The 17,769-nt window shown below is 38.5% G+C and overlaps 1 protein-coding gene across 3 annotated transcripts in view; it reads left to right on the top strand.

The window, feature by feature from the left end:
- KIAA1257 (KIAA1257 ortholog) overlaps positions 1–17,769 on the top strand; it is a 126,038-nt gene that overhangs the window by 59,330 nt on the left and 48,939 nt on the right. For all 3 annotated transcript variants that reach the window (XM_030207946.1, XM_030207948.1, XM_030207947.1), the window contains exons 7-8: positions 3,922–4,106; positions 8,221–9,113. In XM_030207946.1, coding sequence (XP_030063806.1) covers positions 3,922–4,106; positions 8,221–9,113 — 1,078 coding nt within the window. The remainder of the gene's footprint in view (positions 1–3,921; positions 4,107–8,220; positions 9,114–17,769) is intronic.

Below are 17,769 nucleotides of genomic sequence, written 5' to 3'. Positions count from 1 at the left end.
ATAATTATAATCATCATCATTAAACCCACCACAGAGCTGATGTGCGGGTAAAAATGGAACAAGACACATTTAACCCATGAGTGGAAGCATTTCTGGGGTAGATGAGGGTAAATATAGCAATAATACCCATAGTTCTGTATTTCCAAAAATAAAAAATGCATTTCTTGCTTTAAATGTACCTGCAGAAAAAGGTAATTACCCCTTAGTCAATTTTCAAAGTTAAAAATGTGTCCATATTTTTTTCTTCGAAAATCAATTTAAAGTGGGAAATATATATTATTATTATTATTTATTGCAATTGTATCCCACATTATCCCACATATTTGTAGGCTCAATGTGGCTTACATAATTTTGTTATGATATTATCATTACAAGATATTAGGTACAATTAGTAAAGTATTGAAATTGGGTAAGGGAAGAAAGAAGGAAGTGTTTAGAAGGAAGTGTTCAGATGGCTTAGTGAAGCTCTTGGTTCTCTTTGTAGGCCTTGTTGAAGAAATATGTCTTCAGAGATTTGCGAAAGTTATTTAATTCGTCAATTGATTTCAGGTCTTTGGGTAGTGCGTTCCATATAGAAATCTCCGCATGTGAAAAGTGTTTTATGTATGGAAATTGGTTGTCTGAAGGTTGCCCACCCTCTACATAGGTAAATGTATGTACTTTTACTCACACTGTAGTGAAAACATTCCAGGGGTAGGGCTAAGAGGAGACACAAAACAATGCATGTGGTTTTAATTAGGAAAAATTAGGGGCAAACTTTAGCATTTTCAAAGAGAAAGAAACATGTAACTTCCCGTCTGAAAATCGGTGTAACGACACTGGCTGTATAAAAATTGGTCCGTGTTCGGCAAGAAAATTGCTTTCTATAAGCAGAAAAAATGGTGAAATTGAGTAGTTGACACACAGGATATTTAATTTCCCTGAAATATCTCCTTTTCAGAAACTCTGCTTTTTGTAATGTTTGAATATATCTTTTAATACATACAATTAAACAAGGACAGATTTAGTTTCAAATCATGGTCATAGATGTCATGAGCAGAAGGAATTATTGCACAGCCAGGTGTCCCACCCAAGAGAGTGGCTTGTTTGGGATCCTCAAATGGATTTAGGTTTTGGTAAAATAAAACAATAATAATAAAAAAGGGGTGGGGCCTTTGGTGTCAAAGTGGGCTGACTCTGTGTTCCCTAAAATATCAAAACTAGGAAAGCAGGCTAGGCAACAAGAACTAAATTAAATAGCACAATTTGAACTCAGAATTATAAATCTTCCAGCTAGTAGTAATTATGAAGGAATAAATAAATGTTTTGCACATCAAAGCTATTGAGGTGATCTGAAAATCCCTCCTCCTCTGACCACTGATTCCCATTCATTCATTCTCATTCTCTCCTTCCCTCAGTCTTGAGATCATCTTTCCCTCTCTTGCCTGAGATCCCCATCTCCTGATCCTGATTTCTAAGGTTTATTTTACGTCCCCCAACCTCTAGAACCCCCCCCCCCCCCAAAAAAAATGGTGCCTATATAACTTTGCTTTCTAGAGAGCTTCGGCCTTTATATGATAATATTGGTCTGAAAAACCATCTATGGAGCCCAGTACTATATATATATATATATATATATACAGTGGGGGAAATAAGTATTTGATCCCTTGCTGATTTTGTAAGTTTGCCCACTGACAAAGACATGAGCAGCCCATAATTGAAGGGTAGGTTATTGGTAACAGTGAGAGATAGCACATCACAAATTAAATCCGGAAAATCACATTGTGGAAAGTATATGAATTTATTTGCATTCTGCAGAGGGAAATAAGTATTTGATCCCCCACCAACCAGTAAGAGATCTGGCCCCTACAGACCAGGTAGATGCTCCAAATCAACTCGTTACCTGCATGACAGACAGCTGTCGGCAATGGTCACCTGTATGAAAGACACCTGTCCACAGACTCAGTGAATCAGTCAGACTCTAACCTCTACAAAATGGCCAAGAGCAAGGAGCTGTCTAAGGATGTCAGGGACAAGATCATACACCTGCACAAGGCTGGAATGGGCTACAAAACAATCAGTAAGACGCTGGGCGAGAAGGAGACAACTGTTGGTGCCATAGTAAGAAAATGGAAGAAGTACAAAATGACTGTCAATCGACAAAGATCTGGGGCTCCACGCAAAATCTCACCTCGTGGGGTATCCTTGATCATGAGGAAGGTTAGAAATCAGCCTACAACTACAAGGGGGGAACTTGTCAATGATCTCAAGGCAGCTGGGACCACTGTCACCACGAAAACCATTGGTAACACATTACGACATAACGGATTGCAATCCTGCAGTGCCCGCAAGGTCCCCCTGCTCCGGAAGGCACATGTGACGGCCCGTCTGAAGTTTGCCAGTGAACACCTGGATGATGCCGAGAGTGATTGGGAGAAGGTGCTGTGGTCAGATGAGACAAAAATTGAGCTCTTTGGCATGAACTCAACTCGCCGTGTTTGGAGGAAGAGAAATGCTGCCTATGACCCAAAGAACACCGTCCCCACTGTCAAGCATGGAGGTGGAAATGTTATGTTTTGGGGGTGTTTCTCTGCTAAGGGCACAGGACTACTTCACCGCATCAATGGGAGAATGGATGGGGCCATGTACCGTACAATTCTGAGTGACAACCTCCTTCCCTCCGCCAGGGCCTTAAAATGGGTCGTGGCTGGGTCTTCCAGCACGACAATGACCCAAAACATACAGCCAAGGCAACAAAGGAGTGGCTCAGGAAGAAGCACATTAGGGTCATGGAGTGGCCTAGCCAGTCATCAGACCTTAATCCCATTGAAAACTTATGGAGGGAGCTGAAGCTGCGAGTTGCCAAGCGACAGCCCAGAACTCTTAATGATTTAGAGATGATCTGCAAAGAGGAGTGGACCAAAATTCCTCCTGACATGTGTGCAAACCTCATCATCAACTACAGAAGACGTCTGACCGCTGTGCTTGCCAACAAGGGTTTTGCCACCAAGTATTAGGTCTTGTTTGCCAGAGGGATTAAATACTTATTTCCCTCTGCAGAATGCAAATAAATTCATATACTTTCCACAATGTGATTTTCCGGATTTAATTTGTGATGTGCTATCTCTCACTGTTACCAATAACCTACCCTTCAATTATGGGCTGCTCATGTCTTTGTCAGTGGGCAAACTTACAAAATCAGCAAGGGATCAAATACTTATTTCCCCCACTGTGTATATATATATATATATATATATATATATATATATATATATATATAGTAAAAGGGTGGTAGGATGGTGTAGCGAGGCTGGGTAATGAAAATTATCCCAATAGTGATATTCAGCCACTAGCAGGATGAACTAAATGCATATGGTCAGTATTAGTGACAGCTTTTCACATTTTACATATATTCAGTGGTGCTGAAGTCACATGTTAATTTAAATACAGGAGTTTAAATTAGCAGCACAGTTGCTTACCACTGCTGAATACTGTCCCAAAATAAATTATTCAGATAGACAAGGAAAGACGGAATGTTACTTCATATTTATAAGAGAAAATAAAATTTACATTGTTTAACATGGTAAGTATGCAAATGTGTCTCAACATTTCACAAACTTTCCTGCAGAAATTTCTCTGTTGCCACAGAATTTACTCATGAGCTGCCACAGGAAATGGGGGACAGTGGCTTTAACCATAGATATATAAATCGCTGGACATTTTGAGAGGTTTCTAGAACTATACAGTACTGATTGGTAAAAATAAGAATGGTTTCTATGAAATATGTAGCTACAAATTTGGGGCCTGGTTCAGTCTGTCTTGGGGGTAGCATGTATCCCTCTCTCTTTGTAGGAGAAAGATACCTATTGATGTTTAAATATAACCTTCCTGCTTTTTTGTGGAGTTCTGTGCTGATGCATCTTTGTTGACGGCCCTTTGTAGGTGACAAGTCGGTGACCCAGTGGGTAGAAGTACGTTCCTTTAGCCTTACAGATGCTTTTATAACTCTGGCTGTAAATGTGCCGCTCATATCTGAGGAACAGAAACTTGAATTAAACCCACTGATCATAAGAATTATTTCGGCCACATCACTTCCAACCACTCCTATATCAAGTCAAGTATTGCAGGTAATTAATTTGACTGCTTCTTTTTTTCCCACATGCTTCATATTCTGAGTCCTAAAATCCAACATTGTGATTTGCAACACAACATACATGGTCACATTACACCAATTCCTTTTTCCTTGCATTGGCTTCCAATTGAAGTATGTTTTTTTTTTTTTAATATAGTATTATTGAGAAACTGCCAACACATGTACAACAGAATATCAAAAGAGTCAATATTATTAACCAAAAATAAATTCAACATATGCAATGAAGATTGACTATGTTCCATAAATTTTTCCTCTAATCCCCTGTAATCTCTCCCCCCCTCATTCACTTATAGTGCTGTCAAAGAAATACAGTTGGCGTCATCCATGTGGACTCTTCACCTCCTACCCAACCCCCCAGTCTGGAAGCTCCAATCAAAACCACATTACATATTAAACAAATAAGTAAAGGCTGTAGGAGAAAGATCCAAATGGAGAGTCAAATTTGCTGAACAGTTCTCCAAGCCTTAGGCGATCCTCTCATTTTTCTCCTTTTCACAATTCCAGATTTACCAAGTTAGAAAACAGTTGTACATCAGCCCTCAGTGTTCTATGTTGAGGCAACACAGAGTATAAATACTTCATTGTGGCAACAAAAAAGTATATAACCTCAGAAGTCCAAAACATATGCGTAAGGGTGGCTGGGCTGGCAAAATATCTGGGACACTGTGCACTTTGTGCAAGTCCTACTTTGAGTGTCCTATTGGGAGCAACATACATCTGCATCAGAAACTTGTATTGCTGTTTCTGTAAAGACACCGAGCGAGCAAACATAAGTAACCTGCTTCATCAGCAAGCGTAGAGATATATTGTATCTTTAAAATGCTGGTATTAGCATTCCATGGGATGGCACCAAAATATTGTTTGGATCCGTTCCTGGAAGTTTATTGCATTCTTAGAGTGACAGGCGCATTATCTTACTTTCTGCTAGGTTTTTCCATCTTGAGTGTGCTCATTCTTGCATATTCTTACTGTATGTCCTGGCTGTGGAATAAAGTCCCTCCCTCTGTAAGACAAATTGGTGATTTATTAGGTTTCTGTAGAGCTGCAAAGATTCTTTAAATATTGAATCTGTGATAATTACATTTTTATTTAGTTTTATTAGCTATGCTGTAATCTTATTATGTATGTAACTTTGTAACCCATTCTGGGAATTATCGGGAGAACAGGCTAGATAATGGAACAAATAAATAATAAATGTTTCGGCAACCATAGCACCTGCATCAGGGCAGATCATATATTAATTGTAAGTCAGATAATATATCCACATATAAAACAAACACAAAGAAAATCAATCAAAGAAGCAGTAATTAAAACCATAAAAACACAATACAAACACAGAGGGTGGCTAAGTTATATTTTTAATGTATTTTTAGCGGTTTTGGAGTTTTTTTGAGTCAATGATGTCATCAATGATGTTTTCAACAGGAATATGGTGGGTTTAGCAGCAGCAGCAGCACCACCACCACCAGTAAGATTCAGAATTCACCTGAGCATGTTAGCTGGGAAACCCTACAATGTGCTCTGTTGTGAGCACTTAGTTGTAACATGATCAGTCATCCAAAGGTAGATAGGAGGACACTGATCTGTAACTGGTTTTAAAGAGCTGATGATAGTGGATCTGTTTTGAAAACTGATGGAGTCTTGTATTTGCTATCAAAGCATATTTTAAGATGAGTGAAAAACATTGTGCAGAAGAATTTAAAACAAATGAATGTACTTGACAAGTAACTGCAACTAATGTGCAATGGCATGCTTTAAAATGTGAGACACAAGGGAAGAAAGTGAAAATTTAAGCAGTATTCAGTTGCTGTACCTGTGAGACAGTAAATATGGATAGGTGAGAGGGGCAGCTGCCCAGGGTGCAAAGCATTTTGGGGCGAAGTAAAAGGACTAAAATGCTAGTGTGGTTAGCAGCATTTAAAAAGCCTGGAAAAGAAAGTTCAAGGGAATCGGAGTGGAAGGGATGGGATCAAGGCAGAGGCAGAAGTGCAAATATGCTTTCTCACAGCAGGCACTAGAATCCCCAGGTATGGCTCATTTAGCAGCATTGTGATTAGGGGATGCCATGGTCACTTTCTCAGAGTCTAGTTCATTAATTAATTAGTGTTAACACTGTTTATTTATTTCTTGGGATTTATTAATTGCCTTTTTGAAGAGATTCACTGTTTAATTTCTCTGTGTATATTTTTAAATGCAAACTCAAATTTTACAAATTATTAGGCCTATTTTATTGTGTGAAAATTTATCATGGGATTCACTAATCTGCGATATGTGGCATTGCAGCTAGGAATATCGCACATCCATGGCTACAGTAATGCAAAAATAGCAGGCATCAAGTTGGGAAAGCACGGGGTACAAATGTAACAAAAATAAAAAAAATAAATAAGGGCCTATCCTTACTCTTGACCCCCTTTGCTCATGCCCCATGCTTCCTCATCCATGTACCTACCTGGAATCTCTCTGGTGGATAGTAGGGTTTGGAGGAGGAACTCTCCTGGCTGCTCAGGTCCCAGCAGCTTCCTGATTCAAAATGTTGGCTTCTGCCCCCTAGTGGTAATCTTATAGTACTACCGTTAGGGAGTCATACTGCCAAATAAGGAAGCATTGTTGAGATGTTAACTTTCCATGAATAATGTAGCTTACATGGTTTAATGCAATCTGTTATTAATTTTGCATAATAACGAGCAGCTTTTCATGTTCTTTTGAATGCTTTGCTTCTCATTACTTAACATGTGTTGTAGTAAAGATTTCCACATTAAGCTTCATTATTGGCAAATAACGTACATTATTGCCAGTTGGGAGTTACCTTCAATTCACAGCTTGTATTGGATTTACAAGTGTCCAAAGTTAAGTTCAGCTTTCAGCTTCCATGCTCTGTGACAATTTTGCTCTCTGTGCTGCTGTTTGGACAACGTAGCCCAACATACTTTAATTACATTACTTCATAAAAGTTTGCCTTAATTACTGTAATGTTGCATAACATTAAATGCCTCCAGGCTGTTGAAAGTACAGCCATTAAGATCCTATGTCCATGTGTAAGTTCTTTCATGTCTCTCCTGTCCTGTTCCAACATCACTGGCTTCCAGTTACCTATAGGATACACTTCAGCAAATAGGCTCTTATTCTAGTATCCTTCTTTAATGATTTGTAGTTGCTGGTTGGGGTCTGGCAGGGCAGACCACCAAAATCTTACATTTCCTTTCTCATTTCACTTATCTGTGGCTTCATTCTCTTCTCTTGGTTGCTAGGCTTTCCTCTCAATTTAATGGAATTCCTTGTTTATCCTTTCTTTTATTTATATGCATATATATATTTTTAAATTTAAACTACCTTGATGTTTTAGTTTGAAAGGCGGTATATTAAATGAACTAATTAAATGTAGACATAAAAACACATTTTGTCTTAATGTGTCTTAGTAAATAGATTTATGTCTTCTAAGATATGTGAATTTGATATTGTTTACACTTTCATATAAATATTTGAAAATGAAATTTTAAAATATAGCACTCTTAAACGAACAGGATACATCATTTAGGGCCCTATTTACTAAGGTGTGCTAGCGTTTTTAGTGCATGCTAAAAATTAGCATGCGCTAACTGTGTAGATGCCCATAGGAATATTATGGGCATCTACAGGGTTAGTGTGCGCTAATAATGCTAGCGTGCCTCTATTATTATTACTAGCATTTGTATAGCGCTACCAGACGCACGCAGCGCTGAACATCTGACACAAAGAGACAGTCCCTGCTCAAAAGAGCTTACAATCTAAATAATACAGACAGACAAGACAGATATGGGTGATGAAAAGTAATAAGTAATGAAGAGTAATGGGTGAGAAGGAAGGAAGGGACAAGGGGAGGGCAATTGAGTAGTAGTTAGGAGCTAAAAGCAGCAGTGAAAAGGTGGGTTTTCAGCATAGATTTGAAAACAGGTAGAGATGGAGCTAAACTTATAGGTTCAGGAAGTCTATTCCAGGCATAAGGTGCCGCGAGAGAAAAGGAACGAAGCCTTAGTAAGCAGGGCCCTTAATATTGTTTTAATGTTAACCCGAGTCCAAATTATTTCATTTCCTCTCTTGTTTTTCTTTAGGAAAAATGTGTTCCTGTTTACTGTAAATACAAATTTCTTGATTTGCCTCCGCATCGGACATGTGGCCGGAAACATGGAACTCACGTGTATTTTAAGGATGTTAATGTAATTCTAACAACGACCATTAGTCCTGAGATATTGCACGAATATCTTTGTGGGCCACCAATGGAGATTGAGATTCATGATCGAGACAGAAAATTAGAAGTCCCTACAGGCAAACCATCGTTATTTGGGACCCTGCCTGAAGATGAGAAATTGGGTAATGTGGGCACTGTTACTTCTAAAGACACTGTGCATGATCCATTTACTGAAAGAGGCAATTTATGGGACCCTTATGGTGTAGCAAGAGTCAACCTTTCTGATTTACTAGAAGGTGAAAAGTGCTTAAGTATCACTGTACCTATTCATTCTTGCATTATTCCAGATGTTACTGGAAATCTTCCAGATAAAAAGAGTGGAAACATTATGGGAGTAATGGGGTCAGTTGATGGTCCCCAGGGCTCTCCACTGCCAATGGGCCATTACTTGGAATCAGATGCATGCCTAAAAATCAGAGTTGACCTAAGTGTGCCACTGTCTTCAGTATTGGAAGCTATTGAATGCCCATTTGGTCGCATAATTTATATTTTTGAAAACAATAATATGCCTCTACTGCAAGATTTGATGGATGAAATTACAGAAATCAATGCTAGTGCCTTCCAGCTGGATTCATACCCTGTACATGTAATTCAAAAGGCTCTTGTAGCTTTTAAACTAGAGGATGAACAGAAAGAAAGCTATTACCTAGACTTCATCACTGGCTTCCACATAATGGATGGACAGATTCACCTCTTTGTTTTGGAAGGACTGAAAAACAAAGGAATCAAGAGGATATGGGAAAACCTGTCTACCTGGTAAATTTACTTATTATAAAAATCTACTCTTTCACAGAAACCATTCACTTCAAGGCCTGCTAGAAACTATTTACTGTTTTTCTGGTTTCTTGAACAAGGTATTACAGAAAGAGGAATGATGCATTTTAAATCAACAGAAACATTAGCCAAGTCAGGAAAAAAAAATTCAATGAAAAGCAACACCTCTTCCTAAAAAGATACTAAAAGAAAAAATGAAGTCAAGAAGGAGTGTATGGCACTCATTTTCAAAAGAGAAATGTCTCAAAGTGGCACAAAGTGTGATGGACATTTTTCTCACCAAAAAGTCCAAGTTGCTTTTTTCAAAGAGTTTGTCTAAATAGCAAGGGGGCGGGAATTGGGCAGGCTTACAATCTGGACATTTTTCTGTGATAATGGAAAAGAAAAAAAACGTCCAGGGCAGAAAAAAAAGTACATTTTTAATCTATACTTGCTTCAGTCACAACTGTCAGAAAAGGTGCCCTAACTGATCAGCTGGCCACTGGAGGGATGAAGGCATGACCCCCCCCCCCCTTAATCCTCCAGTGGTCACTGAACCCCCCACTCCCCAAAGATGTGAAAGTAGATACCAGGTTCTATGATAGCTCCAGAAATTATGGCCATTAAACAGCAAGCAAATGAATGGAGTAGCCTATGGTCAGTGTAGTGTACACTGAGCAATGGGACTGAAGTTTAATTCTCACTTTAACTCTTTAATTTCAGTACAAATATATGAGCCCTCCTGGAACATAGAAGTAACTCCTATACCTAAATATATGTGGCCTGCAAGCCAGAGGGCTGTTGTAGTAGTGGCACCGTAGGTTTCCTTGGTTCCTGGAGAACTCACCATATAATATGAAGGGGTATAGGTGGGATTTGTACCTGGGTCCCTTTATGTGAAGTCCACTGCACTGACCACTAGTCTCCCCCTCTGTACTGCTGGGATGTCTGTGTGGTCAGTTTACTAAGAATGTTGCCGCACAGACATCCCTATGGCTCGTTTTTCTAATTTTTTTCCTGGGACATTTATTTTTTAAAAAATGGTACTTTACAGATAGACATTTTTAGCATAAAAACCATCTAGCTCAAAGCCATAATTGAACTAGAAATGTAAACATTTTTTCTGGTTTGATTTCGGCTGTGGGCTAGGCAGGTTTAAAAAAAATTTTTTTTAGACTTTTTGGCAAAACATCTCAATTCTAAGTCTGAATTGACATCTTAGAAAATGCCTCTCTGTGGGTCAATTCTATAATTTGGTGCCAAGAAATAGGCACCACAATGGGGCATTCTTAGCAGCAATTCTATAACAGCACTTAGGCAAGCCTAAACCGTTATAGAATAGTAGCGTAAACCTGCTTTGTTGTGCCAACTTATGCCATGTCAGTGGCTGGTGTAAATGGCCAAGCCTAGGTGCACTAATCAATGCACACAACTGATAAGTATTTTATAAGTTGTGCCCTTGTTTGAAGACACAGCCGTGGCTTTCCATGCTCTGCAAAACAATTATAGAGAGCCTCCGAGGATAACTACTGTCATACACAACTCAAAAATAATCCTTTTTCACTGAATTCTACTGAATTAATATTTTTAATGTTTTTATCTATTTTATATCAATTTTATTAAAAAATAGGGAGGAAACGCCTCAACAGACTCCTTCTTGGCAACAAAGAAGATCAATCATGGGAGTATTCACTGTCATCATAGGCTAAAAAATCTCCCCAAAATAAAATTTTTTGGGAGTTTTTTTTTTTTTAAGCCTATGATGACAGTGAGCACTCCTATGATTGTTTGGCTCTGTTGCCAAGAAGGAGTGTGTTGAGGCTTTTCCTCCCTATTTTTAATAAATTTGATATAAAATAGATAAAAACAGATAAAAAAATATTAATTCAGTAGTATTCAGTGGAAGAGGATTATTTTTGAGTTGTGTATGCCCATGCTCTGTCACATATCCATCCCTCCCCCGCACTATGGAACTTAGGCACTACCCTACAGAATAGAGCCTAGTACATACACGTGCCTCGCTGCTGATTATTGGCGTTAATAACAAACACAAGTAGTACATGTTTTTAGGACCCGTTTATAGAATTGTCCCACATGAGAATGGTGGTTAAAATACAAACATGGTTATCTCATATTCCACAGTAAGAATCTCAGGAATGTGTCCCATTTGGAATTCTAACCTAAATTTTGTGTTATCAATGTAAAAAAAAAAAGTGAAATATCCCAAAATGGGCAGCATTAATCTTAGTTTTCATAGCTAACAGCCCGGTCACATAGCTCTTACCTCGGCTTCCAAATTCTCCTTTTATATTTTATATTGAGAGAGTTGTTTTGGGATGCTTTGGCTAAATAATATAAAAATGAAATACGTAAAAGATAATTGTACATTATTATTATTAACATTTGTATAGCGCTACTAGACGCACGCAGCGCTGAACACTTGACATAGAGAGACAGTCCCTGCTCAATAGAGCTTACAATCTAAAAAGTAATACAGACAGACAAGACAATTAAGGGTGATGTCAATTAAGGTAATTAAGACAATTAAGTTAATTAAGACAATACAATTAATGGTGCGGGAAGTATTGGGTGAGAAAGAACAAGGGGAGGAGGCAAATGAGTAGTAGCTAGGAGCCAAAAGCAGTGGTGAAAAGGTGGGTTTTCAGCATAGATTTGAAAACAGGTAGAGATGGAGCTAGACGTACAGGCTCAGGAAGTCTATTCCAGGCATAAGGTGCTGCGAGGGAAAAGGAACGAAGTCTGGAGTTAGCAGTGAAGGAGAAGGGGGACGACGAGAGATTTGTCCAGTGAGCGGAGTTCACGGGGAGGAATGTAGGGAGAGATGAGAGTGGAGAGGTAATGGGGAGCTGCAGAATGGATGCATTTAAAGGTCAGTAAGAGAAGTTTGAATTGTATGTGGAAGCAGACAGGGAGCCAGTGAAGTGACTTGAGGAGTGGGCTAGTGTGGGTATAACAATTTTGGCGGAAAATAAGTCGTGCTGCAGAATTTTGGACAGACTGGAGAGGAGAGAGATGGCTGAGAGGAAGACCAGTGAGAAGTAAATTGCAATAATCCAAACGAGAGGTGACAAGGGTTTGGACAAGGGTTCTGGTAGCGTAATCAGAAAGGAAGGGGCGGATTTTGCTAATGTTGTAGATAAAGAAACGACAGGTTTTGGCGATCTGTTGAATATGGGCAGAGAAGAAGAGAAAGGAATCAAAGATGACTCCAAGGTTACGAGCTGAGGAGACAGGGAGGATGAGAGAGCCATTAACAGAGATAGAGAATGGGGGAAGAGGGGAGGTGGATTTAGGGGGAAAAATGAGAAGTTCAGTTTTAGTCATGTTTAGTTTCAGATGGTGTTGAGACATCCAAATAGCAATGTCAGACAAGCAGGATGAGATTTTGTCCTGGATTACAGTTGAGATTTCAGGGGTGGAGATGTAGATCTGAGAGTCATCTGCATAAAGATGGTATTGAAAGCCATGAGATGAAATCAGGGTACCAAGGGAAGAGGTATAGATGGAGAAAAGGAGGGGTCCAAGGACAGAACCCTGGGGGACACCAACTGAAAGCGGGATGGAAGTTGAAGAGGAACCGCCAGAATGAACACTGAAAGTGCGAAGTGAGAGGTAAGAGGAGAACCAGGAAAGAACAGGGCCCTGGAATCCAATCGAGGATAGCGTATCAAGGAGTATGGTGTGGTCAACAGTGTCGAAAGCAGCAGATAGGTCAAGAAGGATAAGGATAGAATATAGACCTCTGGATTTAGCCAGCAGCAGGTCATTAGAGACTTTGGTAAGTGCAGTTTCAGTAGAGTTAAGAGGGCAGAAACCAGATTGGAGTGGGTCAAGAATAGGTTGAGAAGAAAGGAAGTCAAGACAGCGGCGGTGAACAGCGTGCTCAAGTAATTTGGAGAGGAAAGGAAGAAGGGAAATGGGGCGATAGTTGGAGGGACAGGTAGGGTCAAGTGAGGGTTTTTTAAGGAGTGGAGTGACAACAGCATGTTTGAAGGCCATAGGAACAGTTGCAGTGGAGAGTGAGAGATTAAGGATATGACAGGAATGATAGTAGGAGAGATAGTGCTAAGTAGATGAGTGGGGATGGGATCAGATGAACAGGTAGTACATTTAGAGGAGGAAAGAAGAAGGGCAATTTCCTCAGTATACAGTCATTTTAATGTACATGTGACATTATAAGCATGTAAAATTGCTATTATTTCATTGAAGTGATTTATGGACACTGGTAATATGGAGTTTTTGAGCCCCATATATAAGCAATGGAGTTTTTCTGACTCATGATGGTAATTTTGTTTCAGGATCAGACTCCCTATTTTCTCTGAATTTTTCACTGAGGTCTTTTCTCCATTTACACTGAGCAGATGGCGTTTTCCTCGTTTTTTGTTTTTTTTTTTTAATTCAGTTGGGTAGTATATTGATTTGGAATATTTTTCCCTGTTATAAAATGACACCAGGAAATTGCATGAATGTACATTTACTGTAGGCATTGCCTTGTGCGGGCAGAGTTGCAAAAGTACGTGTGTTGATCATAAAATACTATAAATCCGCACACTTTGTTCACATATATTTTTACTTGTGCTGCTAAGCAGATGTAAATGTTCACAGAATTCAAGGCATAATTTCTGCCACTTATGCTAGTATTTTATAAAAACACACAGGTGTCTACATGTCTTTCTAAACTAGTAACATAACATAGTAACGTGAGTAACATAGTAGATGATGGCAGAGAAAGACCTGTACGGTCCATCCAGTCTGCCCAACAAGATAAACTCATATGTGCTTCTTTATGTGTATACCTGACCTTGATTTGCAGCTGCCATTTTCAGGGCACAGACCGTAGAAGTCTGCCCAGCACTAGCCCCGCCTCCCACTACCGGCTCTGCCACCCAATATCCACTAAGCTTCTGAGGATCCATTCCTTCTGAACAGGATTCTTTTATGTTTATCCCACGCATTTTTTAATTCCGTTACTGTGTTCATCTCCACCACCTCCCGTGAGAGGCCATTCCAAGTATCCACCATTCTCTCCATGAAAAAATACTTCCTGACATTTTTCTTGAGTCTTCAACCTCATTTCATGTCCTCTAGTTCTACTGCCTTCCCGTCTCCGGAACAGGTTCGTTTACGGATTAATACTTTTCAAATATTTGAACATCTGTATCATATCACCCCTGTTTCTCCTTTCCTCCAGGGTATACATGTTCAGGTCAGCAAGTCTCTTCTCATACGTTTTGTAACACAAATCCCATACCAATTTTGTAGCTTTTCTTTGCACCGCTTCAATGTTTTTTTACATCCTTAGCAAGATACGGCCTCCAAACCTGAACAGTACCTAAGTAGTTGCCTACTAGGCCTCTTAGTCTAAGCACCCTGTTAAAAAAAATTATCTTCAAAATGCTTATATTCTAGTTATGTATTTTAGGGGAAGGTGAAAATTCCTTTCCAACTGCAGATATGACAGGAGGCTTAAAGCTTTGGTGGTTAATTGCTATAGGGAAATGAAGTTTTGCCAGTTCTATGTATTTGCTTCTGGAATAGCCAGTAATTTCTGCAGAATGAAGGCATGAGCTCACAGCTGTGCACAAAATTAATGCACCTAAGAGTTTCGGAGTGTCTTTGTCCACTGAGCACAGGAATTATCTTCAGCTCAGAAGAGCATGTAAATCCTCCACAGCAGAATGAATGGCTTTAATTGCACTCTGATTCAGAGCAAAACATTTTGTTCCCTCCTCTAGCAGCGGAAGGGAGTTTTGTAATACTGAATATTCCCATTTTACACCTGTGGCTCTTCAGTCTATGTTTTGTAAAATGGGGCATTTCATACTGATGTGCCCCTTTCAATGAATTCAGCGGCTGTAAAATTATTTTGCAAATTAATGCATAGGAGATACAGATACTTGATGCAGAAATGGAAAAATGAAGAGTCAGTAGTCTGTGACTGTAGCCACTCGGAACAGAACCTGGAACACACAGAAAGCAATAATCAAAATTGTCCGTGTTGGTGTAAACTCAGTGGGCATATATTACCTGTGGGACTGCATCAATATTAAAAAAAAAAGTTTTGTTTCAACTGTTGTCCTAGGGGAAGTTTTCTGCAGAGATTTTCACCTTTCTCTGTAGATGATTTTTAACAAGGGGACCCTTTTACTAAGCTGCGTAAGGCTCTATGTGCACCAAAATGGAGTTGCTGCACGGCTACCTCATGGCTCATGTGGTAATTTAATTTTTGCTGCGCAGCCGATATGCGCTGCTGAAAAATAATTTGCGGACGCACGCTAAGTGGCATTTGGCGCACGTAGGTCATTACCGCCCGATTACCATGTGAGACTTTACTGCTAGGTCAATGGCTGGTGGTAAGGTCACAGGCCCAAAATGGACACGTGGCAATTTTGATTTTGCCGCATGGTCATTTTCGGCAAAAATTTTAAAAAGGCATTTTTTTACAGGTGCACTGAAAATTGATTTTGCGCACGCCCAAAACCCGTGCCTACACTACCGCAAGCCATTTTTCAGTGCTCCTTAGTAAAAGGACCCAAGGTGTGTAATTTTGATTATACAAAACTACTTCTGTTCTTGCATAACCCACCCTGTCTATGGCCCTGGGAATGTTTCTTATCAGTGCATGCAAAATTGCGAACTTTGTAGAACAATGGATGCAAACTGTACCCAGTTTCAGGACAATTCTTCAAAGTCCATGCCCACAGGTACATACCAGTTACATACCAGTTACACATAAATATGCCACTATTATAATGAAATGTGTGTGTATGTACATATATCCATGTATGTGCCAAAATTTAACCTAGATGATCTGTAAATATGAATAATTTACCGGTGGGTATATACCTAAGTGGAAAACAAAAAAAGCAGATCGTGTAGAAATGAAATGCAATTTATTTAAACAATACAACAATATTTATATGAGTACAAACAGCCCGACACAGGCCGTGTTTCGCCCAACTGGGCTGCTTCAGGGGCTATAAAAGATATTTAAAAAATAAAATTGGTGAGTAATCTGCTGTAATATTACATATCTAGGTAACATACATAAAAATTATATACACATACATGTATATGCACATACAACAAATATATCATGTATATACATACATAAATTTAAAATAATATGTATCTCATAAAACATGCCCTATATATAACACTTATCGCTTGGGCAATACATATATAGAGAACATCATCTAAAATTATATTAAATATTAATAAAACAGAAATCAAAAGAAAAGGAACAGCTATATCCTATGTATACATGAGAATGAATTAACATAGGCTAAGACACCCACCTATACAGAAAATCCTTTGTTGCCAAATATAAGGCAAAATGTAGAAATCCTGTTAATTTAAAAAGATTTGTGTGAGTAAATATCAATGTTATATGCTAAAATAGAGAACTTGACTTGTTTTAAAAAGATGTGTTTAAAAAAAAAAAAAATGTATTGGACTCACATGCATCAAGGGTTGGTTTGGAAAAAAACAGCTGAGTCAGAGATTTCAAAACGTGATCCACTGATCTAGAAAGAGGTGGAGACAATAATGTATATGTCTCTATGTATAATTTATAACGTAATTCTGTGCACAGTTTATAAAAAGATCAATAGTGACAACTTGTATATTTGAATCCATTTCGAATACGCTGTTAAAAAAGCCTTGAAACAAAAATTCTACTTACATAGAGCCAGTGCTTCGGTCACATATCTCTGGGTTTGCTGAAAAAAGCTCACAGCAAACAGAGGAAGCTTAAGACGGGAAACAGGGGGTCAGAGGTCAGTCTCAAGGACACAATTGTCCCACAAAATTTGTATTTAGGATCGATAATATATAATGTGACAATCGAAGAAAAAATGGACCATGTAAAGTAGACAATATTCAACAACGGGATATATAAAAAACATATATATATAAAAATGTATCTTTTATAGCTGATGGTGTCATGGAAACTAAAAAGGTCAGAGGTCAAAGAGCTTCCTTGGTTCAAACAGAACATCTAAATAAATAATTAAATAAATAAATAGCGACGTGCCATTATTAGCACTTGCCCCCTTTATTTAAAAAAACAAAAAGACAAAAAAAATTCACAGCGGTGTGCCACTAGTATGATTTTCCCTTTTATTTGAAAAATGAAAGATATTCATAAGAGTCTGTAGAATCAAATAAATACTGGATAAAAAGTGAATAAATTTTGAAAAAAGTCAGAATAACACAGCAAATACACTAAGCAATAAAAATTGATGTATGTATGTCTTCAATGCCTATCTTATATATAATATAATATTGATTCTTAAAAGGCAGCGATCATAAGAAGGTTATAGAAAAACAGACAAATCTGTGTCAGCATTTAAGCCATGTGGATGGAGGGTATTTAAATTATAAATAAATTCTTGCTCTTTCCGTAACAAAAATGTATCTGCTGAACCACCTCTCCACTTGTTCTTATATACATAAATAGCACAAAATTTATACTCTTCAAATTTATGGCCAAGTGCCAATGAATGTGCTACTAGTGGTTTTTCTAACGATTTATTCTTTAGAGCGCTCCTATGTTCTATGATTCTAGTGTTAAGTTTTCTTTTGGTTTTGCCTATATAGGCTAATTCACAGGGACATATGGCAATGTATATCACTT

The sequence above is a fragment of the Microcaecilia unicolor genome, chromosome 6 (genome assembly GCF_901765095.1).
Source record: "Microcaecilia unicolor chromosome 6, aMicUni1.1, whole genome shotgun sequence".
In the NCBI taxonomy this organism is placed as follows: Eukaryota; Metazoa; Chordata; class Amphibia; order Gymnophiona; family Siphonopidae; genus Microcaecilia; species Microcaecilia unicolor.
Note: the sequence above shows the minus strand (reverse complement) of the source record. Positions and strands in the feature narration are given on the sequence as shown.